This window comes from Dromaius novaehollandiae, chromosome 20 (assembly GCF_036370855.1).
Source record: "Dromaius novaehollandiae isolate bDroNov1 chromosome 20, bDroNov1.hap1, whole genome shotgun sequence".
NCBI lineage: Eukaryota > Metazoa > Chordata > Aves > Casuariiformes > Dromaiidae > Dromaius > Dromaius novaehollandiae.
The window spans coordinates 5,636,989-5,662,854 of NC_088117.1; the positions used below are offsets into that span (position 1 = coordinate 5,636,989).

General features: G+C 50.8%; 1 protein-coding gene across 2 annotated transcripts in view; it reads right to left on the reverse strand.

The window, feature by feature from the left end:
- ASTN2 (astrotactin 2) overlaps nt 1–25,866 on the reverse strand; it is a 426,223-nt gene that overhangs the window by 286,779 nt on the left and 113,578 nt on the right. The window contains exon 4 of one of the 2 annotated variants that reach the window (XM_026113784.2): nt 2,460–2,609. The exons of the other annotated variant lie outside the window; for it this stretch is intronic. Coding sequence (XP_025969569.2) covers nt 2,460–2,609 — 150 coding nt within the window. The remainder of the gene's footprint in view (nt 1–2,459; nt 2,610–25,866) is intronic. 2 annotated transcript variants of the gene reach the window in all.

Consider the following 25,866-nt stretch of genomic DNA (forward strand, 5'->3'; position numbering starts at 1 on the left):
TGCTAGACAATAACCTCTTTACAACACGGAGCACGCTGCTGAGGGGCTGTGTTTCAGACACAAACCCAAGGGTCTAGCCAAGTGCGGTCCGGGGGATTTTTGGATAGTCCAGCTTTAATTATATGTGGTTTAGGACTCTCTCAACGAAAGGATGTGGACAAGAGGGATGAAGGGAGACCTTACTCAGTACCACAAGCAGGTTGTGAAGTGGGACACAGAATCGAACCTTAGCTGGAGTTGGAAGGGATCTCTGGAGGTCATCTGGTCCAAACCCCTCCTCGAGCAAGGTCACCTAGAACAGGCTGCCCAGGACCATGTCCAGTCAGGTTTTGAATATCTCCAAGGATGGAGGCTCCACAATCTCTCTGGGCAACCTGTTCTGGTTTTCAACAACCCCCTCCAGTGCAACCCTCATCCCCACAGTGACCCTCACCCTCAGCTGATGGGTAAATCCAGGCTGGGAGTTATGCCCCTACCGCCTCCCCATCTCAAGCAGAGATGTTGGCATGATTTGGTCTCTACCACTTGTGTTCAGAAAACACAAGTCTGGGCAGAAAGCTCACAGGAATGCAACAAAGGGATCACAGAATCACAGAATGGTTGAGGTTGGAAGGGACCTCTGGAGATCATCTAGTCCAACCCCCCTGCCCAAGCAGGGTCACCTAGAGCACATTGCATAGGATCGCATCCAGGCAGGTTTTGAGTATCTCCAGAGAAGGAGACTCCACAGCCTCTCTGGGCAACCTGTTCCAGTGCTCTTGCCCTGGCACCCGACGGCTATTTCCACATGATTCACAGCAGTGCTGCCCGGGCCACAGCCACCACCTCTCCAAAAGGGTCAGCCCCGACAGAAGGCCACTGCCTGGAGGAGGTAACGGGGCTTCTCTGCAGCTGCAGGATGACATTTCGGAAGATGGAGACATGCTCTGAAGCGGTGCAAAGATGAGGAGCAGCAGGGGGGCAGAGGAGAGGCGGTCTGAGGTGAGAACCTCTGACAGAGGGGGGGTTTCAGGCATCTCGTCTGGGGGTGGGCAGGTGACAACAGGGCTGGCTCGGTGCAGGACTCGGCGCCACGTTTCTGCCCCGGGCAGCCGGAGACTCTGCCAGCAGGAGGGTATCGGGTCTCCTCCTAGCTTTCAGGCTTAATCGACTTGCTCCATTAGTGACCAGAAAGCCTCTCGCCTCCAGGCAGTCCAAAACAGAACGGAAATAAAAACAAACAAACAAAAAAAAAAACAGACGAAGCAAGGAATCAGGGAACTTCACCAGACAGTCATTGCGGACCCCAAAGCACTCCCTTGCTCATGCTGAAATCCAGATATGCGTATTTGAATAACTACTACAAAACAAACCAAATAATTTAAACCAGTTAAAGAGTCAGAACATTTTCTTCACACTAAGTGAATAATTTATGGGCAGAGCTATAATAAAAAAGCCCTTTCCAGGCCTGTATTGCAGGAAAATGTATCCAGAATAAAAGATCACATTTCAGACTCATAAATAAATGAAAAACAAAACCAACAGTAAACAGAGAGGAAACTATTTCCTCCCTGGCTTCCCGACGCTGCCACAAAGAGCCGCAGTGCGCTAGGCAGACCGACGCAGAGCCCGCCACGGCCAAAGGGCCCTCCCGCCTCCGCCGAAGCGCTGCCCCGGCGGGATGGCGCGCAGCGACCCCAACACACCTCCTCCTCCTCCCCAGCCGAAAATCTGACCCAAGCTCTAGGCACAGCCTCTGCTTTCATCACACAACTCACAACAACGACTCGTTTTTTCAGCAGCAGCAGTGGGAGGCTACTCTCCTCTTGGGAAGCAACCTAGGGACCAAATCCTGCTCACAGGACTATTCCAGCCAACCTCCTCTTTTTGCTCCGGAGGGTTGGGAATAGCTAGCAGGGCTACAAATAAACCTGAACAGGCCCCAAGGCACTTCTGCATGTGCAGCCTTTGGAGCCACAGATTGCTATTCTCACCCCGTGTGTGGCCCCTCAATAAAAAAAAATGCCCAAACTAAGCACCTGCAAAATGCAATGAAGAAAGGCCCCAGACATGTGAGTTACAGCCAAAACAAAATTCACCCCTTCCTCTGGAACGAAACCTTGCACAGAAATCACATTCTGTTCCCATGAAACTGGGTTATCTGGGGCAGCCAGAGGCGCAGGGGTCACAGACTTACATCAGACCTGGACAAATTCCTGGGGAGGACACGAAGTGACACCACTCCCAACCACCTTGCCCAAACCACCCGGAGGATGTTGGATTTTCCCCTCTTCACCCTGTTACAGAGGAAGTCTACGGTCCTCCTCTGCATAGGTGAGCTGGCAGAGGTCCTCAGCAGAGCACTTAGCGATTAGGGTGAGGAGCTCCTGCCTTAGGCCCCGCCAGACTCACTCCTCTAGATGTGGTCAAATCCACGGCACTGGAGGAGCAGCCGACAACCATGCCGGGTGGAAGCCTACCTCGGGGCCGGCTCCGGCGTTTCCGTCTCCCCACCGACGTGCTGCGCAGCGCAGGCTGGAGCTGCCCGATCTCAATGGGCGTGTTGGTGCGGAAGCTCTCCTTGAACTTCTGCATCAGGGACTCCACCGTCTCCTGCGTCACCTCGGGAGCTGCAACACCGGCAAAGGGACTGCAGTTAAAAGATGTTTGGGCAACCACATACCCACCACCCTTCCTAGCCACTGTCACGCTTGCGAAGAACAGCGTGATCCAGAGTCAAGGGCATGGGACAGAGCTCTGCCAACCTGGACTGCCGTAAGAAGCCACCTCAGGGGACCCAGCCAACACTTTCCAATTCTTATTAGAGTAACAGAATTCAGTAAATTGTGAGTTTAGGAAAATTACATTTTTCACCCCACTTTCCAATATTTGCAATTACTCCTTGCCTATTCCTGTATGTGAATGCAGGGGCAAATAGAAGCAGCATGGCCTTATTAGAAGTTACAGCCTGAAGAGTTCAAAACACACAGGAACGCTATCACTAGTCACAGGAAGCCCAAATGGGACTGTGCTGGCTTAGGATTGTGTTTAACTCTGCTTTGGGAGTTTGCAGTCAAACCTGAGGCTTGGCAGCCTTTCAGGTGAATGTGTCCTCCATGACAAGTAAATTCTAGAGCTGTATAAGGGTATGCAAAACTCATAGCTTAAAACTAGGTGAACAACCTGCATAGCTGCTCTGGGTGTGCTTTAACACATTCAGCTGAATAAGGAAGTCCCTGCTGGTGCTCCCACTATACCTTCCAAAGGCCTTCAGTCATATGCAGAGTGACAGCACCTGAGCTCTGAAAACAGCCTCCTTCAATGCTGCACAGCAAATCACACTTCTCAACATTTAAGCAACTCCCGTCTTTGCTCTCAGACACCCACCTACCCAGTAATGCTGAAACTCCCCCCAGAACTGTCCTATCAAATTTGCCACCCACCAGCACAACAGGCAGCTATTGGAAATAACGAAAACAGTAGCAAATGAGAAAGATGAAAATCAGGACCAAAAGGTTTGTAGCGGACCTTCTGAAGGCCATGCAGGTCTCCCAGGTTTAAGCACACAGTTTGACCTCTGTCAGCTTCTCAAATAAACTCATTAGCAGAACATAACCTCTGTTTCTGTCTCCATTTTAAGAGTCATGAAGTCTCTTTCCGATTAGTTCATGAAGCTCCCCCTGCCTCCCTACGGTGTCTGTGCCCATTTGGAGTTGGCAAGAATCATCAGCCCTGCAAGCATCCCGCGTCCCATCAAAGGACCTCCTCGTCCTCTCGACCTCTCTGCAGAGCTTTTCCCTGCCACCCTTGGCAGACGCCGAGCAATCCCATGGGCTGCACCCACCCTCCCCGGCTCCCTTTGCTCGCTGCAGTGCTGCTTTCTCCTCTTTGGCTCGCAGGGAGCCCTCCCTCCTGACAGCACCGATGCCTTCCCGGGAGCCGGAGCTGGGCTGTCAGCACCTCTGCAGCGTTGCCGCTCACCGGGGCTACTGCCAGGCAGAGACGCTACTCCAATCTCTTAGAGCAGCTCTGCCCATCACCCTCCGCTCCATGGCGGCATCCGCGACCCTGCCCTCCTCTGCACGGCTCGGCTCGGCTGCCGGAGCTGCTGCAGGAGCCATCGGCGATGGGGCCCTGACCCTCTCCTCGGCAAAGGCTGCCAGCCCTGCTTAAATCGGCTGAGCTCTGCAGCAGTGTTGCACCACGTACAAATGTCACCTAGGGAAGTGAACTGGCTAGTGCCTTAGCCAGAGCTCCCCAGCTCTCCAGGACGTAAGGGCTAATGCATTAACCTGCTGCCTCTCCTAGGCCCAGAGATACATTAGATACGTATTTTAGCTGGAGATACGTGGGCACCTGGTGAGCTCAGGATGCATAACTGCCCCAGCCCACAGACTCCAATTCCCTTAGCAGCATGCGGCAGAGTTCATTTTAGTAAGAACAGTGGCCGTGCAGGACGAGGCATTTGTAACCCTAGACAAGGATGCGACTTAAATGAGGAGCTGCCAGTGGAGACAGAGAAGGCTCCAAAAATTGCCTGCACAGAAGGGAGGGGTGCGAGGAGAAACCCTCGCAGGAGGAACGGCCCTCATCACGAGACCCCTTGCGCAGCTGCACCACCAGATCAGTCAACGCACAGAGCTGCTTCCCCATGTGGGCCCGTACCCAGGACGGGCCGACCCACCGCAGGCAGGAGCTGCCGCCCAGGGAAGCGAGATGCACTGCCAGCGCAAAGCAAGCGCTGACACCTCCCAGGGACAGGCAGATGGAAGGGAGCAGCTGCCCACACCTACTAGGGACACCTACTGCAAGCAAGGTGCCGTGCCCGAATCCCACCCCACCCAGGACCACCCACGCTCTGAACGGCTCTGCCTGCACAGATGCCCTAGGGAGCCCCTCGGTTTCCCAGTCCAGGCTTTAGACCTACGCCAGGTGCTTTTCCACACCTGAACACGGTAGATAAGATATCTAAAAACTGCTGGGGTCATTGCAAGGGGGAGCACGGGAGAAGAGGAGATCAGCTGCTGTTCCCCATCTGCGCAAGCAAACGAGCAGGGCTCAGGAGAGGGTCTGGCTGAATACATCAGCTCAGCAGTGCCCCACTGGGCAACGGAGAGACGAGGAGCAAATCCACCTCTGGCACAAGCATGGGAGGGGGGAACCATTTCAGGAAAGCCTGAGAGTGTGGCCTAACGGACCAGATATATTATGTCCTCCATTATTCAACAGCGGGGTCCCCCAAGCACCATAAATCACAGGCCTAATCCCCCAAGCCCACTCGGCAGGAGAGCACTCAGGCTCTGGATTTACGGCAGCCACTGCAGGATATGGCAGTGTCGGATATCCCATCAGGCAACGTCACAGGGGAAATCAAGTGTAGGAGAGGCCTCAGGAGAGCATCTAGTCCCATCTCCTGCGTCATTCCCGACAAGATGTGCCAAACCCAATCCTGCAGCACTCTGCTGAGGCATCCAGAAACGACGCTGCAATACCATCCGTCGGCACTGGCTACGGTTCAGCCCCTTACCCCCTGCGAGTGCCCGTCTCAGCAGGGCCCTACAGCCCCAGCACAGGGCGTTCGGTGGGGAAAGCCCTTCCCGGACGCACGGCAGGGAGGAGGCCGCCCAGACGGTGCCCTGCAGAAGCACGCGGGCACGGCTCCTTCGCCCGGGGGGGTGGCCCCGCCGCTCTTCTGCGGCATCTCAGTCGCTCCCGACTGTCTCGCCTCCCTCGGCGGCTGCACGGGGACAAGAGATTAGCGTAGCAGGGCCTCCCCGCGAACAGATGGCAATTTATTTGAACCTCGGGGCTGTGCAATATATAACATGTGCAAGTAGAGCAGGGATCTTAGGAACTGCCTGGCTAAAGCTTATTTACTGAAAGGAGGCCAGCACAAGAGTGTGATGAGAAGAGGAGGAGGAGGAGGAGGGGGACGAGTTTTCAGCTAGCTCAGAAATGTAGAGAGGTCGCAGCTCCGTCATGTTCCTTGCTCGGCTGACAGGAGTAATCAGCGACGTTGTGATCATACCCCATCTGGTCGCCATACTCAGCACATCAATCCAGAGGCATCTGCTTGACTGTTTGTCAGTGGAGCGAATGCCAAAAGCAGGGAGGGGGGAAGCATCATCCTCCTGGGGAGATAGTCCCAGCACTTGTCGGCTATTTGCAATGTTACAAATATTTACTCAACCTCCAGGAAACAGAGAGAAAACCGAGCATTCCCAGCGTGCCTCACCGCTCTGCATCTCGCGTGCGCGTTGGCACCTCCTTGGCCTCTCCATGCTCCCGGTGTGGGAGCAACGCGGGGAAAGCCCTTGCTGGTGTGACCTCAGCAGAGGGAGTTTGACCTGGGCAGCATGGCAGAAGCAGGAAAAAACCATCACTGCCAAACCAAGGGTAGCTGGATTTAATCTGAATGATCACCGGGGTCAGGGATTAAAGGAGGAAACTTCGCTCACTGCCAACTATGTCAGAAGGAAGGAAGAAGATACCAACGCATAGCAAGGAGGCACAGCATTAGCAGAGTAGCAGGTCCCTATTGAGCCTGAAGATGTCCATCATATCTACACAGCAGATACTGTCCACCATAAACTCCATCACCTCGGCTTTCTCACCCGGGAATGTCCATAAGCAACAATCTGAGCCTTTATAGCTAGAGGTAAAAAAATCCCCCACTCTGGATGCTATTGCTCTATCTGCAGAGGCCAGTCTGCTGCAGAGATGCACAGCCACACGGCAATCACGAGTTAACGCACGCGCAGCGTCGGAGGCCGCACACGTCCCGCCGGCAAGGGCGGCTGGAGGCTGAGTAGACACACACGTGCTGCGGGGCAGCACTCGCATCGCCCCGTGCGGTTTTAATTGCTCGGAGAAGGACGGGAACACGTGCTGGAGCAGGGCGGCACGAGGCTTCAATCAAACAAGTATTTCAGCTCTGCCCTGCAAAACCTGTGTGGGATGCCAACGCTAAACATAGGCTCCCGCGCTGACCCACGCGGCCCTGCTTTCGCACGCTGCCCTCCTCGCGCAAACAGCTCAGCAGTGCCAACACCAGCGCTTAGTCACTGGTTTCTCCTCACAATTGTCAGCGTTGGCCAAATGTGACACACTTTTAGATGTGATACAAGTGCCCTCTCTCTGAGCAAAGTCTGCCAAACTGTCTTCTCTCCTACTCCCCGTTTCCAAGGTAAAGGAGATAAATTCACCAGGACTATTTAGCTCACATCTTCGTCACCGCTTTGGAGAGTTTTTAAAAGCATAGCAGAGGTGGTGAGATCCACCCCAAAGGTTTGGCACATCACTATTGTCCCAACATATCTGCAGCAATCTCACCCCTTCCCAGTAAGGGGGCTTGGCAGCATAAGATCACCCTACAAACAAACTAAAACACAGGCAACACCAGGCTATTCGGTCTCCGCAAAAATCAAATTCCATCTCCTTTAGTGATTTTAGTACACTACTGAAGGTCAGTGTACCTTTGTAGAGCACATTACATGTTCTCATCGTACACCTCCCTCCTGTCCACCCCCATACTCTATCTTGAAAGTGATTTGCTCTCCTTATGGCTTCCCTATTCGTTTGCATGTCTCCCACAAAACAATTCATATCAGTAGCCTTTCTTCTTTTTGCTGGCGCAAACTGCACTGGCAAAATATGTTGTTTGAATTAAAACTAAAAAAACAAGTCATCAACAGAACAGTATGAGTGATGTTTGGGTAAAAATACACTGCAACTGCAATAAAAAGCAGAAGCACCCATTTCATCTTTCGTGGGATTTCCACTGCAGGCAGGAGAGGTGTTCCTGGGCTTACCCTGACCCGATGTGTCTGAGAGCTGCTGTGTCCCACAGCCGGCAGCCGTGCTCCTCCAAGGGCCAAAGCCAACCCTTGCCCAGTGCTCATCCCAAAGGAAGAACTGGGATTGCTTCCCTCCCTGCTCTGCCATAGCCCCAGCCACTCAGACTAAACCTACTCACAGGGTGAGAAGGACACAACATCCCACCACTTACACAAGGGAACAAATAACTTCTTCCAGAGTAACAGGCTGGCTTTGGGTTTTGTTTTGGGGAGAGAGACGAAGACCAGCACCTCCACCATCCTCACTTTCAACAGTGCAGAGCAAGGGACAAGGAACTGCAAAACCGCTTTGAACATGCAACTTTTTTCCCAGCCATCAGAGGCTGGGAAGCAAGGATGGGGCAGGTGGCCATGCAAGTATCCCATATCCCTTGGAAACGAACCCTCACAACCCTGCTGAGATCCTCTAGAGTCTTTGGACGCTGCCTCAGAGGATCCCAGTGGACCAGCCGTATTGCACGCCGGAGAACTGCCCTCAGCCTAAGCCAACACTCCTGCACTAGCAGAACCCCTATAGTCATTGAGCACCTAACAGCCTCTCTAGATGCTGCACCAAACCTGACCAGGGCAGGAGAAGAGCAGGCAGCTTCTCTAAACCAGGCTCAGTGCCTCGCACTTCCACTGAGCGGTCGTGAGAGCTGGATGGGCCCACATCTCGCTTTTGGCAGTGTATTAAAATAGAGCTGCGAGGCTTAAGGTCTGCAAAGCTGACAACTTTCCTGAGACTCCCACTCTTCAGTGTTTGACTTAAAGTCTCAGTCTCTGGAGCCATGAGGGTCCTTGTCTTTCTTAAGCAACATTATGTTCTCCTAACTGCAGGGAGGAAGCTGGAAAGGCAACACCAGCTTGTATTAGAGCTTCCCACACCAGACACCAAGCAAAAATTTTTGAAGATGCTTTTTCTTCTTTTTTTTCTTAGCACTTGATTTTCACATCAAGTTTGATTTCTAGGTGTCAGAGCCCAAGTTTTGGATTCCTCAAAGTTATCAGTGGTTTAAATGCTCCCAGAGCTTTGGAGAGAAGACTGCACAGAGTAACTAGCAGAGAAGCTCAAGAAATGCTCGACTGAATACACCATTTCACTGAAATCAAAATGTTTCACACGAACACGTCAAACTCAATTAAGGATTAAATGGAAAAGTTGGGACACAATTAGAAATCAAGGTTGTTGGGATTTTTCCTTCCTATTTTACTTTGACTTTTGCATGCATTTATGATGGCACCTGTGGCCACATGTACAACCCGGCCCCCTTGTTTCAGACACGAACTCTCCTCTAAGACCCTCTCCCTCACTCTTACTGACTGCTTCCAATATTTTTCAAATAATCTTTTTCTAGGCACAGGGCATAGGTATTCTCCTGTGAATCACTGATGCTGGCTGTAAAGGTCTAATGCATCATTACATCCATAACACACTATGTAAACGTACATGCACACCACGTATGTGTAGCATAGTTTAAGTTTAATATATTGTAATTGTTTTATGTGAATCAAACCCCTGTGTTTCAATGAGGTCATTTTGATGTTTCTGAATCAATATTTTGGAAATTTCTATTCTAGAAAGTATTTCAAGATATTGACTTTTCTATCCAATTTGGAATGAGCATAAATTTCACAATGTTGGAAGTTTTCCACATGGTGGAAACTCTGTTTTCTCACCAGCTCTAAATAATGGGTGTTTGTTGTTTTTTGAAGCATGAAGTAAGCAACAGTGTTTGTTCTGAAACTGGGATGTGGACTGATTTTCAACAGTGCCACTCTAAAGGTACTAAGCTTCAAAAAGCAGAGAGCTTTACTAGCATAAAATTAGGTAATTATGCCAATGCCTACGTGATGAAGGTGGGAAAAATTTGTACTACCATTTTACACATATTGGGAAGAAAACACATCTGGATAGAAATATCTTGCCACAAATCACAGTGAACACAGCAAAGACCTGACAAACTTTGAGAACTTTATAATTCCATCCCTTTCTCTTGGCCACCAAACACCTCTACCACCTCCGACCTTGAGCAAGAGAGCCTCTGCCCCCATCAGTCACTTGCTCCCAACCAGTCCATCTCGTATACCACAAATACCAAGTCCAAACAACTCTTGGAGACTGTTGAGTGCATTATGCAACCAACTCAGGACATATATATGTATATATTGAAAAAAAATCAAAACTAAGCACAATTAATCAAATATACTCACATATCAGAGCCAAATGCAAAGGACCAAGTGCCTTCTGCAGTGCAAACTTCTCCATGCCATCCTTAGATGAAGCCACCAGAGGAAACTGTAACCACGGCACAGCATGCTTTGCCCGAGCTGGCCACGGCCCCCTCCTCAGCTACGTCCTGGCCCCCAGCCCCAGCCTGCAAACACTGAGCTAGGGAGAATCACTCTGCCTTGGAGAAACTCTCTTACACAGAGGGGTTTTCAGATTCATCCAAATAGGGCTATTGGAACCGAGGAGCATTTTGAAAACATGCTTGTATTCCATCTCTGCTTTTTCTTTCTTCTCTCTCTCAGCCCTTTTGGGGGGGCTTTAAAATAGAAAATGTATACATTTCTTTAAGATAGAACTTAATATATATTAATAGATCATTATATATATTAATAGGTCTCTCTCTTTAAAAATAGATCTTCATGCATAAAAAATTGATTTTAATTGTAAATTGGAGGGGGAGGGTAGAAGAAGAAGAGATAAGGGAGGGGAAAGTTCCATTTGAGATGTCTCCTTTGAGGCAAGCTGAACAAATGTACTTTCCTCCTTCATATATTCATGAGATGACTGCTTCTCTACCCTGTTCTCCACCACCCTCAGTTCCGGGCTCAGAGCCAGCACAGTCCTTATCTGGTACGAGGCAGGAAAAAACCATGATATGATCAGAAGTTTTCAGTAGTTTAACAAATCTGAAAAAGTCTCCATTGGTTTTTAATAAAGCTTGGAGCATGCGATGGTTATGGGAAAAGCGAGATGCTTGGGGAGGCTGACGTACAGCGTAGGAGGGGTATAGGAGCACATGGACTTGTGTTCACATGGGAGCGCACGTGAAGCAGGGGAGCGAATCGTGCCCGTTGGGATCCTATGGTGGGGCAACCATGCAGAGGCATCAAGGCACGACCCCTGAGATGTGCAGAGGCCACAGCTTGGGGCTATTTAACAGCTAACAGCGAGATGTGACCCACGAGGGTGTCTGGAGACTTGCCTCAGTGGTCTTCCTGCTTTGGATGAGGACAACAAAATACTGGGTCACTAGGACCTGGAAGGATTCCACAATACACAGGAGTGAGCAGATGTTTCCTGGGGCTGCTCCTGCCCTAATCCAACCCCGCTCTTCCCCCCCACCACAACAACCAGCCTAGGCACAACTCTCTTTTACAGCCACCTCTTAGGCTGGAGCAGAGGCTCTGCAAGGAGCTGCTTTTATCACAGCTCTTCAGAGTAGACCTACCCATCCCTTCCTGCAGCCTCCTCAGGGGAGGAGAAATCCCAGAGAGCCTCCTTAGGGCACCCGGCAGAGCTCAAAGCTTCTCAGGGTCACTCTCCACCAAGCTGTCACCACCTCTGTGCCATGCATGTCCCGGTGGCTCGGGAAGAAGTGCAGGAGGTGGCTGAAGGCAGCACCCTCAGTCCCATTTCCGAAGTATATACAGCTCACATAATTGTGTTGCCTGTCTCTTCTCTACACCATGCCACCTCAGGAGAGACCAGGAAGGGGAGAGACCCACTTCCCATTGAGGGAAAGGCTGCAGCCTAAGCACAGTCCTTAAGAGACACTGGAGAATCCACACCACAGATGGTGACTTTACTGACTGTAGGAAAAATTTCAGGAGGAGCTTCCTAAGCACCAAATAAAGCCAGCCTTTGGATGTAAGCCCATAGGAAACTGAGCACCCTGAGTCATGCTGCTAGCATCACTGTTTCCTTAAAAAATTGCTAACGCCAACATAGTCGAAAGCTTGGGCAAGCAAATATGGCCATTGACGCTTTCGGTATCATACACAAACGTGCACAAAACCCCCACTACATCGTGCAAGTGGCCCAGAGGAGCCTCGGTATCGGAGCCACGTCAGAGCTGGGGCTGCCCGAGTGCACAGAGCACAGCAGCATTTCTTAGCCCCTGCGTACAGATCATCGTGCTCAGAGAGAGGGGGAGGGCCGTTTGGGATGGGTGTGATGAGGCAGCATGCACAACCACATGGACAAGCTTAGCTGTCTTTGAATGCACTACAGAGTGGCTTATCTGGCTAAACCAATCATGCTAAACTAAGTTAGGATAAGCTCTCTCATTTTCTTGCTTTCCTCTTTGGTTTCAGTCCATTACAAAGAGACCAAGCCCAGTTTCTCTGGTTCTGACCCACAGTCATTTGGCTGGGACGGCCATAGTTCACTTTGGATCAGAGCAGCTTGGCTCAGCCCAGTATAGACCAGGCAACCTTCAACCAGACAGCAAAGTCAGGCTTTCCAGAGCCTGCTCTGGACTTCCTAGTCCTGGCAGGCAGGAGGAAAAGGGGCTAATCTGAATTAGTAACACCCAACTCTCTATTTCTCCTCTGTTTTGCTCCCATGCAAAGCCTTGCCATTCCTTCCAACTTCACAGAGCAGGAGAAAATATCTGCTGATCCTGTCCTTGCTCCAGCCAGAAGAGCTGCTAGTCAAACCGGCAGGAGCCCCAGGAGAACATCCAGCCCACAGGGAAGGGGAATTTCAAAGCCAGAACTCAAAGCCATGCCCTGCCCAGCCATTGTGCGCCCTGACCCTTCTTCATCCTCTCTCCAGTCACGGCACTCAATCACTTCCCAGCTAATTGCCTCCACTCATGTGTGCAAACTAACCATTTACTGGAAAATGCCACGGAATGTTAATTTCATTTGGAATTGGGTAATTGCAAAGTGCTTCCTTTTTTTTAATGATATGAAATGAATAAGCATTGTATTAATGGCATCATTTCCAACTACGACCACAATCACAGCCCTATCGACAGTGGCTGAGTTATATTTCATCCCTCACTTTCCCTACTTTTCTTCCTTTCTCCTTTCCCTACCCCTCTGCTACCTCCCTAACCTCCTACTTTGTGAATTAAGATAATGCAGTATCATCATAAGCACATAGTGAAAGATCAAACATTGAAGAGCCAGAGTCCAACAACCCTGCCTCCACTGCACACCTTTGCGATGTGAACACCCTGCAAACCAGCTGGGTCACAGCACTTCTTGGGCTGTTACCTGCTGGGTTTGACCTGCCTGGGAGCTGCTTCTGGCCTAGGAAATCCTCAGCAATTCCTATGGGGCAAAGACATTTCTAGCACACCCACTCTCCCTGACATCTCCAGGGCATTTGTCCCTTTACCCCATTTCTCCTCCTGCTGGGAACCACGGCAAGGAAAAGCCTTCAGTCATAGGATCTGCCCTCAAAAGCCTGCCTGATCTTGCCCCACCCCAGCACTGAGAGGGCCTTGGGCTGTTGGAGATCCTGCATCCCACCATCTCCAGCAGCACAGCTGTAAGGAAGCTCTTATATTTTTTAAGAGCTGCCATAACTTTTTAGCTTATGCAGTGAGTAGACAGAAACAAGGAAGATGGGCAGGCCCTCAGCAGCAGCTAATACTTCTTAAGTTACAAAATAATTGAAAAGCTAAATAAAAACACTCTGGAGGAAGCTTCTCTATTTGGTACTAACGGGCACATGAAGAATCCCAGCCTAATGTTGCGTGGAGCAGGGAGGAGAGCAGCCGTCACCATGCGTGGGCAGAGCCCCAACCTCCAGCTTCCCTCCACCCCACCGCACGTGTCCTCCCCATGTGCCCAGCAAGTCCCAGGAAAGGCCAGCAGTAAAACCAGCTGCAAACTGGCAAGGGGAGCCCTGCTGTGAAAGGCGGATGAGGGCAGAGTACCAACATGGGCAAGAGAGCCCCATCCCTACCTGGCCAAGGAATCACAGTTAGCGGATGAACCTGGCAGAAGCAGCACTTTATCCCTTCGAATGCCGGAAGCAGGTGCGTATTAGTGACTTCTGGCATCCCTAGGGATGGGAAGGAGCAGGACAATGCTCAGGGAACAACAAGGGTTGCAAATGCAGGTGGGAAACCAGGCACAGTGACCTTTTTCCATACCCCACCACCTCTCTAAACTCCCTCCTTGGCAGCATGGTGCATATTTGCACTACTGCCACCAATTCACCTCCTGTCCCAAACAGTCCAGCCTGGTACTACCCCAAGGAGGCAGAGGTACCATTTGGCCAATAGATTTGCTAGTTACACCTGAAACTTCCTTTGCCCAGCAGACAAAGTAAGACCCCATTCCCAGCACCAGCAGACTCCACGCTGCATGCTGGGGAGGACAAAGAAGCGACATTAACCTGAAGGAGGAGTGCAAACCACCAAAAATCCATCTTGCAATGGGGCCGAGAAGCTTCAGCTGCGCACATGCTGCACAGATGCCCTCCAAAAGCAGCACCTCTTTAGCAACAGCGAAAAACCACCTCGAGCACATCAGTGTAGGCAGCTGGGTCCAATTCAGCCACCCTGACCAAAGAACAGGAGCAGTCTGCTGGTCCCAGAGCTGATCTTTTGGCTCAAGAGAAGAGCTGGACCTGAAGGAACGCCTGGAGAGTCCAGGCTATTGAAAGCAAAACACTTCCAAAACGCAAGTGCAAGGAAGCAAGGCCAGGCGCTGCGGGATCCCAAGGGGCTCTGCTTCCCACGCTCATCTCGGCCACGTACTGAGCAAGACGGGCAGCAGCTGAAACCCTGCAGGGCCCTCCAAGGAGGAGCCCCAGGGTAGGTGAGTCACTGCAAATACCGTAACTCACTGGGGCCTTCAAAAAGGATTGATTTGAAGTGCCTTGTTAATAAGTTTCCCTTCCCACTGGGTCCTTCAGGTAGGTTGCTGCCTTATGATAAATGGGGCTGGAAGGTGCCTGCAGACCTAATGCCTGCACAGGTGCCTGGCCTCGATCTGTCTTCCTTAGGAGCTAACCGACAAAACTAACGGTCTCAGTGTCACAGCCAGCTAAAACATGACTGATAGGAAGAGGACATGCAGACAGAGCAAAGCAGCTGTCGCTGCACTGGCGGCCTTGTTCTCCATAAAATCCGTAAGCCCAGGAAGGCTTGTCCGTGAGCCAGTCTCCAGCAACGGGCAGACCTCACACGGGTCAGAGCTGCTGGGCTGCTCCACAGCACTGAGGAGAGCTGAGAATGGACCCCTCTCTCCAGCTTCTCCTCGCACACCACCTGGTTTAACAATGATGCCCACTAAAAGCCAAGGAAGTGACAAGCAACGCCTAGCCAGCAAGTCAAGGCTGACAAAACAGGTCCATCATCCTCGGCAGGCACCACGGACTGGAGCAGCCCCACGTGCATCGGCACAGTAACAGCCTCATCTCTGAGTGACACATCTCAGGGGCTGCCTAAGAGATGATCAGCACCTATCTATTTCCAGCAGAAACTGGAAAATTGCAGGGTTTTTCTCCTTCACTTCCAGCTGCCACACCCCCTTTTCCTCTTCAGGTTGACTTCAGGAACCAACATCAGGTTTTTGCTCCATGCCAGCCCTGTTTTGATGATGAAATGACGCCTGGTGGAGCTGAAGAGATCCCAGTTCATCTGCATTGCACGGGAGGCGGCTGCATGATGCAACGCGCTGTGGAGCACACACAGCAGGGAAACCTGGAGAGGACACTTGAGATCCCTCAGGGTCACCCAAGGAGAATAAAAAGCTACCATATTATTTTTTATATTTTACATCAGGCAAAAAAACATCTCAAAGCCAGTCCTGGTCACTAACTGGTCTGCAACCCAGCTCTGCCTTTAATAATGTAGTGCTTTATCAAACATTCATAGTTATGCACAGAGTGATGAACAATGCAAGTCTGACATCTATATAAATATAGTTCCTGATGGCTTGTTTTCCTTGGACAGCCAAAACTTCACAGCTTATCTTCTGTGAGCTGGTGATTTCACCTGGATGAAAAACATTCTGGACACCTGGGGAATTTGGGGATACTGCACACAAAACTGCCGTGACAACCTGAACAGGCATCAAGGGGCTGAGACAGCTCCATAAAACCCAACAAACCTCACGTTAAAAGAGCTGCTGACCTGATGAGCTACAGGTCACACAGCTTTGGCTGGAAGAGGGGAATACAAAGGACTCTCCTCTTCTGGTTCAACTCACTTGGCTACTTCGGGTTTGGGAAGTCACATAGCATCAGGGGAGACCAGCCCAAGTCTTGCAAAACAGCCATAAACCAGTGGGACTTCATGAAACCGCTACCCCTTTGGGATGCTCAGCTAAATGCTGGTATATTAAAACGCCCCTCTTCTCTTCGATTCCCATAGCACCATCAGAAGCCACTTTTCCTTCTGCTTCTTATCTCCTCTGTCTCATAAAATTAGCAAGTGGGATATAGCAAAGGCAAAGGAAGGGGAGGAAAAACAACAAAATCTTCTCATCAGGAAATCCAACCTAAGAGCATCTTCTCAACAGCAGCCCTTGTGGCAAGCCAGGGAAAGCCCCGCCTGGATGAGAGATGTTTAAGCCTTAACTAGTCACTAAGCGAGTACCAACACGATACGCTGTGCTCCATGGACACACCAGCACCGCCAGAAGCCCACGATGCCTCCTGCGGAGGAGGACACACAAGCTCAGAGAGAGACACCAGCCTCTCCGAGGGCTTCTTGGGCCGGGATCCTTTGTGGGCTTGTTTTGGCAGACAGCTGCTGTGGAGGATTGGGACAGATTATGGGACAGGGAAGCGTTTGGGAGGTGTGCAGGGGAGTCCTGCAGCAGCACCAGGCCAAAATACCATCGTTCCCTCTGCACTGCAAAGAAAAGGCTCCAAGTGCCTCTCGCTCAGCTGTGAAATGGGGTTGGACCCAGCTGGGAAGGTGCAGTTTCACACTCTGTACCCCTTCCCAAGCAGCTCGTGCCCTTCCCTGCAATCAGCTGCGTGCAGGCCAGGCAGGACCTCCCAGCACAACCCCCCACAGCTCATTTATATCTCAAGACCTCTCCTTGCTCAGCCCATTAACGGAGAATAGCCCCACGATGTGCTCCCCTGCACGCACAGACCTCCCTCTCCCGACTCCATGCTTCACCTGAACTTGGACCTCCCCATGGAATAAAACCCACACACAGGCATCAACACGGTTGTCCCCACGACAACCCAAACCGGGACCTGATGCAATCAATTTTGTATGATGGGGTGATCAAAACAAACCTAAAGCTCAGCTTGGGAGCTCTCTGTTCAGAGCTGGAAAGGTAAATAATATATTAATTATGACCATGTTTATGTCTCTGGAAAGCAAAGTTTTTCCCTGGCAGGTATATACATTTTCAAATCAACATTAAGTCACAGCTGGCATCACTATAAAATAGCATATCCATTATAACCTGTGCAACTACAGCCCCTGTTCTCTCCATTTCTCTTCAACAATGCACTCCAATCACTTGGAATTAAGCACGTTTGTCTTAAAGTCATGCTTAATTGCTCTGATAACTAGAGACACAAGATAAGCACGTGCTTAAATGCCTTCCTGAATTGGGATCCGTTTCTTATCCCAGAGGGTCTAATTTATTTTGATTTCCTCTAAGCTGAAATTTTCAGTGGGATTTTTGTCAACCAGGAATCAGCGGACTGCACCGAACGTTTTTCACTGCAGCCACACGAGCTGCGCAAATATACATTTTAAAAGGTCTTGGGGAATTATGCAAAAATTGGTGGGGGATTAGATCTGGGGAAAAGCTCATCAAATACAAAGAGGGTCATGATCCCATTAGGTCACGGGAAAGAAGATAGAGCCCCAAGACACATCCGATACCAACCTGATGTACTGTCCCATTTTAGCTTCCAGCCCCAGCAAACGTTAAGCCATCGTTTTATTTATTAAAGGCTCAGAAAGCCTCTGTTTAATACTATGATTCACGGGCACGCTGCATGTGCCTACACTAGCAAAAGGCAGCTGGAGACAGGCTGCACCAGGAGCGAGCCAGCTCCCAGCCCCGTCACGGCAGTCGCGGGGGACGTGCCGACAGCAAGCCCCAGCACCGCAGCACGTCACCCTGCCGGCGTCCAAACTACGAGTCTGGCCTGTCTTTGACTTCTCCTCAGGGATGCCTGTCAGCTCGAGCCCAGCAAAACCACATTGCTCTTCTCCATCAGGTTCTCCGTGAGATGTCCTTTCTCACCTCCGAGGACAATGTCTGTGGCCTCGGCCTGCCTGTCACTTAGGCTATTACCGGGACATCGCCTCTGACTCAGATCCTCTTGTTAGCTCTCACATCCAAGATGCTCCAGAGCTCATACATTTGTTATGAGTAACACCTCCAGGACACAGCTTAACTATCAGTCTTTCTATTCCGTATTTCAGTCCCTGAAACATCCTTATCTCCAGCCTTGACAAATGCTGTTCTACAGATCACTTTCCTGGCCAACTAATTCGACCCTTCCTCTATCTGCCCTTTCTCTCTTATTTCAAACCTAAGCCATTCATCTCCCCATAACCCTGTCAAAAATATTCCTCCTTCAAATTCTCTTTCACTACATTAGCTAGAGAAACCCAAGAGCAACCTGGCTGCAAGGGACCACAAACTCTTATGTTACTATGACCTCGCATTTCCTTGTGCTCCCCCATGTGCTGCTTTTGCTTCACATGCAGACCAGAAGCTCTCTGAGGAGAGACACATCATTTTCCTCCTGGGTCCGTACAGCTCCCAACAGACAGAGGTCACGGTCCCATGTGAAGCTCACAGGCACTGCACCAACAGATGACAATGAATAACAGAGTTTGCTTTCACGCCTGACACAGCCTGGATTTAAATATCTGCCTTATAATTTTGGCAAGCTTCTCCAATTCACAGATGAAGACCGGACCATAAAGTGACTTGGCCAGGGTTAAAAAAGCAGCTGTGGCAGAGTGGAGTCAAATCTCTCTCTCCAGGTTCAGACTGTAGCTACTAAGCTATCTTTCAGGCATGCTAAAAAAACCACCCACTATCACTGCTGAGAAAAGCATCTACGGATTAAGTAAGAAAAACTGAAGAGATTTGCCCAAGTCAACACAGCAGATTAGAAAAAAGTCGAGGAGCTACAAATTCAAGATGACTGCAAGAAGCACAACCATGCCTCTGATAATTCCCATTGTATTCATCATCTGTATTGTTGGTAATAAGTCACGTCTCCTGTCTAGACTTGGAGGCCATACCCGGATTGCAGCGTCTGTGATGAGAGCAGAAGGTCTGCTTGAACAATTATTTCTTTTCCTGAACATGAAAGAAACTAAGAAAATAAAGATGGGTCCTTTGTTGCAGGACTGGCATGGCAGATACATAACTTTTCAAGTCTGATATTGCAGACCTCTATTTTCTACTCACTTCTTACCACACAGAAGTTCTGGTTCCCACTGATCCTTAGGAGAATATGTTTAGGCAAAATCTTCTCTCCTTCTTGCCCCACGATTGGCTTCACAAAGGCAGAAAATGCCAAGAGGATTTCACTAGCAAAGAGTTGGGCATTTTTTTCCAAATTTGTTAAAACTTATTTGGACAGATAATCATCCTCCTCTCTCCTTGGAGGGCCTGGGGAACTTGTTTGTACCACCACATTCAAGTTTGCTCTGCTTTCATTTCCCCTGAGTTACTAGCTCCATCTCCATGTAATCAACATGTCCCATCTGTAACACTGTAGGATCTAATGGTGCTGCCTGCGATGGACTAGGGGCCAAACCCTTTGAAACAGTATTTGATGAACAGAAGTAAAGCATTCCTGTGCTATAGGACAAAGTGATAAGATGATAGATGGGAGCCAGAGACATAAAAAGAGAAAAGCAAGTTAGGAGTTCCCAAAGGGCTGGAGCTTGAGGCCATCTGCTCAGGAAAGGCAAGGGAGGGCAGAAGTTCTCAGGAACATCCATCATCAACTGCCTGGAGGAACGAGGCACAGTTCAGAGAGGCAATGAAGGAGAGGGGTACAGGGAGGTGAGGAAGGTGACGGCACCCACAGGACTTTACCAAAACCTCATATTTGAAGAAGATTTCAAATGCACTGGGACCCCATCCCCAACACCCCAGCAAAGGCCAAGACCCAAGGAACCACGTCTCACAACAAACACCACTTTGCACCTCTCAGACCCACAAACCAAGAAATTCTTGGAGACTTCCTAATTGCCTGAGGCAACCCCAAAACTGTGAGAAGACTGTACGACCCCCTTTCCATAGCAGTACAAAGGGACCCTTTTGGCTAATTAGAACTCGCTGTCTCTTGCCTCCACCCTCGCTCTATTTTATATTATTAATAAGAGAGACTACTTTTCTTCTTCATAAACTGCCTTGGATTTTCACTCTGTCTAAATTCATCTGGGCTCCGTGCAATGTCACCAGGTCAGTTTGTGCTCCTGCTGCAATTCTAATTTTGTCAGCTTTCCATTTTCTAGGGAGTTGGGGGATTTTTTTTTTCTTCCCAAATCAAAAATGATTTTGCATAACAGTAATAATGTTAATGGCCCTGCACGGTGCGTCCAGATTACAGGCTGCAGCTGGGGAGAAATAAACATCTCATCTTTGCCCTGCTGTTTATCTACCCACAGCAGAGCCTGGTATCAGGTCAGAACCTGTAATTTCATTAACTTTATCACCCAGACGCGCTTGTTGCTAGATGTCATTATTCAGCACGTTGCTCCTCAGTTTGTTTGCACCAAGCTCCGCTTCAGATGTTCCAGCAGCGCGAGGGAGCTGCCTTTCCGCACGCCTTGCTGCAGAGCCACTTCCGAGACTCCGGAGGAAAGTTTGGCTCAATGGATTCGTGCTCGGCTTGCCCGCGATTTGCAAAACAGACGCTTTTGCTGCACGACCTCCAGAGAAAAACGCTCCCCATGGAAAGTGCAATCGATCCCAACAGACCGCGCAGCACGGCACGCACAAACTCCTGACGATGGGAAGCGCCTGCTGCCTTGCAGCCCGGTGGAGGGGAGGCAGCACCCGGGGGGGCCAGGTCGGGCCCAGCACACCTCCAGTCGCTCACTCCGCACAGCACGTCGCGCTCGAAAGCCCCACCGCACAGCAAAAAGCCATAAGCACGCAAAGGTGGAGGCAACGCTCACTCTTCATCGGATTTGCCATCCCTGGTAATTAATGCTGGGGACTGACACTTGAAAGAGTCTTTAGTGACAGCCTGTGAGATGATACCCTTTGGAGCCCGCTAAGAAGTCCCAGTCGATGTCTTACCACAAAGCTATGCTGCAAGAGCAGCAAGGAGCGCTTTTTCCCCAGGTGCCAGCTGACCCACGGGGAAGCCGGCACAGGTTCCTGCCTGGCCCAGGGGGTCACACCAAAACCCGACAGCTCCTGACTGAGCAGGTGGGTAAAGCAGGGCAGGCGGATCGATGATGGAGGCAAGGCAGAACAGGAGAAGGTAGGCCCTGGCCTTACACTACGGTCACCCTACAGCTGGGTGTCCCTAGACACATCCACCTTTTATCCACCTGTAAAATTTTGCCTGAACAGAACTGATCTCCAGGTATGTGGCACCTGCTCACAGCAACTGCAGTTTCTCAGCCCACCTGCTACATTCTCACGGGAATCCCAGCTGTATCTGCTGCTCGCAGGCAGGTCAAAACGCCTGGGCGTAAGGTACATCTGATGCATCCCAAATCACTGCGTTTCCCATGCACGTGCAAACCATCTGAGGTGTGAGTGCAAGGCTCACAGCGCATGTTTTCATAGTTTCGGCCTGGAAATCCTAATCAGAACTACAGCTGCCAGGCTCTGGCCACCTTCAGCAGAGAGAAACAACTCAGGGATGCTGCAGCTTGGCTGCTTGAGAAGAGCCTCCTTAGGGAGAGGGAAGGTGACCCCATGGGAGGAAACACATGGTGAGCCAGCAGGCTTCAGAGGGACCAGGACAGGAAAGGTGCCAACAGACAAGATGAAGACACCTTGCTAAGGACACACAGAGAACTGCTCTTAAAAAGTGCCAGGAACGTGTCACTCCTCAACCAAAGGAAGGGAGGTGTCTCACAGCACTGTGACCAACGCTGGGCCAGGCACCACGAGCATCTCTGCCGGGGCGGTTAGACAAGAGCCAGAACTCAGGACTGGGCTGTGCCCCAGATGTTCAGACTGGAGACTCCCGAGACACCAAATCTTCAAGCAACAGAAAGGCGTTCAAGCACGCCACTTCGCATGGACAAAAGCCAAAGACAACCCAATAGTCCTACATGGCTTTGCATATCCATCCGAGTGCCCCCCTTCTGCCTTCTCCGAGACAGGGTTATGCTGCAGAAGCAGCCAATGTTCAGGGAGTCTTCTGAAAGATTGGGCATTTCCATAATTTCTGAGTTATTTTGCTGGTTTCATTATGGTTTTATCTTCTCTCCTCTGCCTCAATTCAAAGTGCAAAGCACAACACAGTAATTAGGTGAACTGGTGGGAGAATTGGTGAATGTAACTCTCAGCCGCTGGCAGTCTGTGGGCAGTCCCGGCCCTGGAGACTGGTTGCAGCCCCAGGTTGGGGGGATTTTTCAGTCAGCATAAAAAGTACTTTATCGCCAATTCCTGGAGCCCTTGGAGAGTTTAATATTCTGCCCTAGATCTTGTTTACTATTATGTTTTGAAGAGTACTGAAATGCAGTTACTGCTGTCTTCCCCACTCATACGATTCTAAATAATTTATAGAAAAGCAAAACAAAGAAGAGAATATGAAAGAATAAAAAAAGGCAGTTCAGTTACAATATATGAAGGCTTTCATTTGTTCGCTCTCACTGAGCACGGGCTTGGGAAGACATCTCTTAACACCACAGGCCAGCAGCAGCCAGCCGCACACAAAGGCGGACGCCAACGCAGCTGCTCAGATCAGCGCTTCGGGGCGGCCCGTGGACCCCGGGGCACCTCCGTGTTTCTCCGAGCAACAATAACCGTCACCACCGTGACAACCTGGCTTAAAAGAGGAAAGAAGAAGATGCGCTTCGTGCATGGGAAAAACCACAACTTCAGACGCCACTTGGCGACTGTCGCAGGTGGGGGGACCTGCTCTGCAGACGTGGTACGGCATCCCGGCTCTTGCTGGCTCCGTTAGCCTCCATGGTGGCACGGAGCAGAGCCAGCCCTCGTGCCCCAGGGCCCCATCCTGCATGAGCCCCAACCGCCCTGCCTTCGATGGCACCGCGCACGCCCGCGGGGAGAAGGCCAGGACAGTCCGGCGTCGCCCCACGAGCTCTGTCACCGCGAGACGGGAGCCGGCGCGTCCCTTCCTGCCGCCGGCCGGAGTCGCTCGGCAATTAGAGCTAATGCACCTCGCTTTTGTTTATTTGAACGCGTTTTATTGTACTTTGCAGGTTAACAACATTAAACGCTTTCTAATGACATTTCAATAAGCAGAGGTGGGTGTTACAGTTTCAGAGAGACGGTCTTTAAAAAAACGCAGGCAATCAAACGTGCATTAGCCTAAACACTCTGGGGAAAGCGCTTTCTTCTCCACGCAGGAGAAACAAACCCCACAAGTTGTGCCTGCACCGCCAGCCTCCTGCCCCCCGTCCCCCACGGACAGGCAGGGTCAGCGCAACCCAGAGCGAGCCTGTCCCTCCAAGCCACGATGCTCCAAGTGCAAAGAGCAGAGCCATATGGTCTGGCAGCACGCATTTTACTTGCAGTTAAGAGAACAATTAAATAAAGAGAAGTCAGTCTAGTGTGCTTTATAGAGGCTCCTGCCTTGGCCTCCTCCTCGAGCATCTGAGCGCCTTCCAGTAGCACATTAAGAGACATGACTAACATCTGTCGCCTGTGGTTTGGCCTCGCTCCTCCTCTCCCAGGAGCAGTCGTGCAAGTCGACAGCAGATACCCCGCCTCTCCCCTTGTTCAGCCTGCGGAAGCAGTGCCAAGGCCCCGGCCATATGGACTCCCCTCTGCTCCCGGATATCCCATGCAGCCAGCAACGGGCGTAAGCGTTCAAACAGTGACGACAGAGGAACCCCGTCTGTCCTACTGCATGCAACCTTCAGCCGCACTGGCACTCGCTGTGCCAACACCAGACCGCTTCACCCAGAGCAACCCGCCTTCCCACCACAGCTACTTTCTTTCTGGGCTGGACTCAGCTTCTTCGGCACTTGGGCCCTTCATCAGAGGGAAGGGGAACCCCAAAGAGACCACAGCACCTCCAAGTGCCAGCCCAGCACCTTCCGGGAGGGCACAAAGCGTCCCCAGCAATCTCACCGGCTCAGAAGAGGGCTCAGGAACAGACACGCAAACCCAGCCCTCGCTGCCCAACTCCCTGTGTCTGTCAGAGGATTAACACCGTCACAACAGTGACATTATCCAATATTACACCATACAAGCACAGCCAGCACCAGAGGGATTGGCAGATACTACAGTAATCAGCAGCAAAACCCACATATGCAGAATTTTATAGGCTTCTTTCTATTCTAATCTATAGATGTTAAACAGTGCTGTACCTGCCATGCCTTCTTCCACAGCAGGGCTAAATACCACACACCATGGGTAGAAACAGAACACATTTAAGATCTATTTCTATCAGATCCATATGGATTCAGGTCTGTAGTTCTCCCCCCACCATGAGATGTTTCTGATTTGCCATCTCCAGCTCCTTATAGGGGTTCTACGTGTGTGCCTTAAATCTGCAGCCCTGATGACTGTTTGTGGGTGACTGCAGGATCATTTGTTTGATTGCTCAGAGAATAAAAGGCAGGGAATGTTTTGCCACTACTGGAAAATACAGCTTTATGGAGCAGCTCTCCAAGGACCATCAAGGCTCAGCAGGCTCACAGAGCTCCCAGCACACCAACACATTTGCCTGCTAAAACTAATGTGCTACTCTACAGCAAAGCAATGAACATTTCTGCCACCTAAAGAATAAAGACTGGTCTGATTAATGGCCATGTGCTAACATTCACCCAAGGCAAAAAGTCAGGATGGCTCCTGGTGTTCCCACCCTGTTTAGGAGCACATCACTCAGTCTGAGCAGGAGCAATTATTCACCAGCACTGTTGGAGCAGCCAGGAACGACTGTCCCACACCAACCTGTGCAAGGTGCTGCACAAATACTCTGCAAAAGAACAACTCAGGTTCCTGGGGACGACGTCATTCTAGCAGGAGCTCTAAGAGTATGCAAGACTCAGACACCTGAAATACCACCTCTGCTTCCCCAGCAGGGTATCCCACAACTCTCTGGGATTTTCACAGCAGTCTCTGCCATCACCAGGATCAGATATGCCAACCCAGGCCAAAATTAGAGCCATCAGGTGCCCACCTCATCATGCTGGGTAGGCTTTTGCTCAAAATGGAAGACTCCAATTTCATAGGAAGATTTGATGAAGTAGACAAGCCAAATCCTAGGAAACCACATCTCTGTGGAGCTCCTGGGCACACAGCTCATAGTCCCTACAGCACCTGACCCACTAGTAAAGCACAGTGAGGGAGTACTGTGAGACCAGGGGACTGGTGGCTTGGGAGCTGGCAGCGACAGCTAAGGGCTCGCAGCTAACTGTGCCTCAGTTTCCCCAGCACTGTCAAGAGGTAATTCCCCTCTCACGGAGGGCAGCTCCAGGACAAGGTCTGCAAACCGCCTTGAAGATGAAAGCTTAGAACAAAAGCCAAAGCATGCACTTCTGCACAACCACCCTCCTCCCTCTGCACTGCCTCCACCAAGCACCACAAAGAGTCGTGAAGTCCTTGGCAGGGCTCAAATTGAACAGGAACACGGCAGATGCTGAAGTCATCTCTAAGGAGGGGATAATGCTGCTCCCTCACGCACAGAGCTGTCAACCGAGCTACTAATGCAACCAAAGAAGCTCTGACAGGATCCTCCCCTCTGAAGTACCCACTGGGCAAGAGTGAGCAACCAAATTTTACATGCAGTGGCTGCCACTTTGGACAGCCAAGCATCTGTCCCAAAGAGGCTATACAGGTACGGCAGAGGCTGCGAGAGGTATGTTCCCTCCGGGGCTTTGGGAACCAGCTGCAGCCAGGCTGAGCTCTCCACTCCAAGCGGCACTGCGCAGGACAGACAGACCGGCAGGGGATGGAAAGTGGG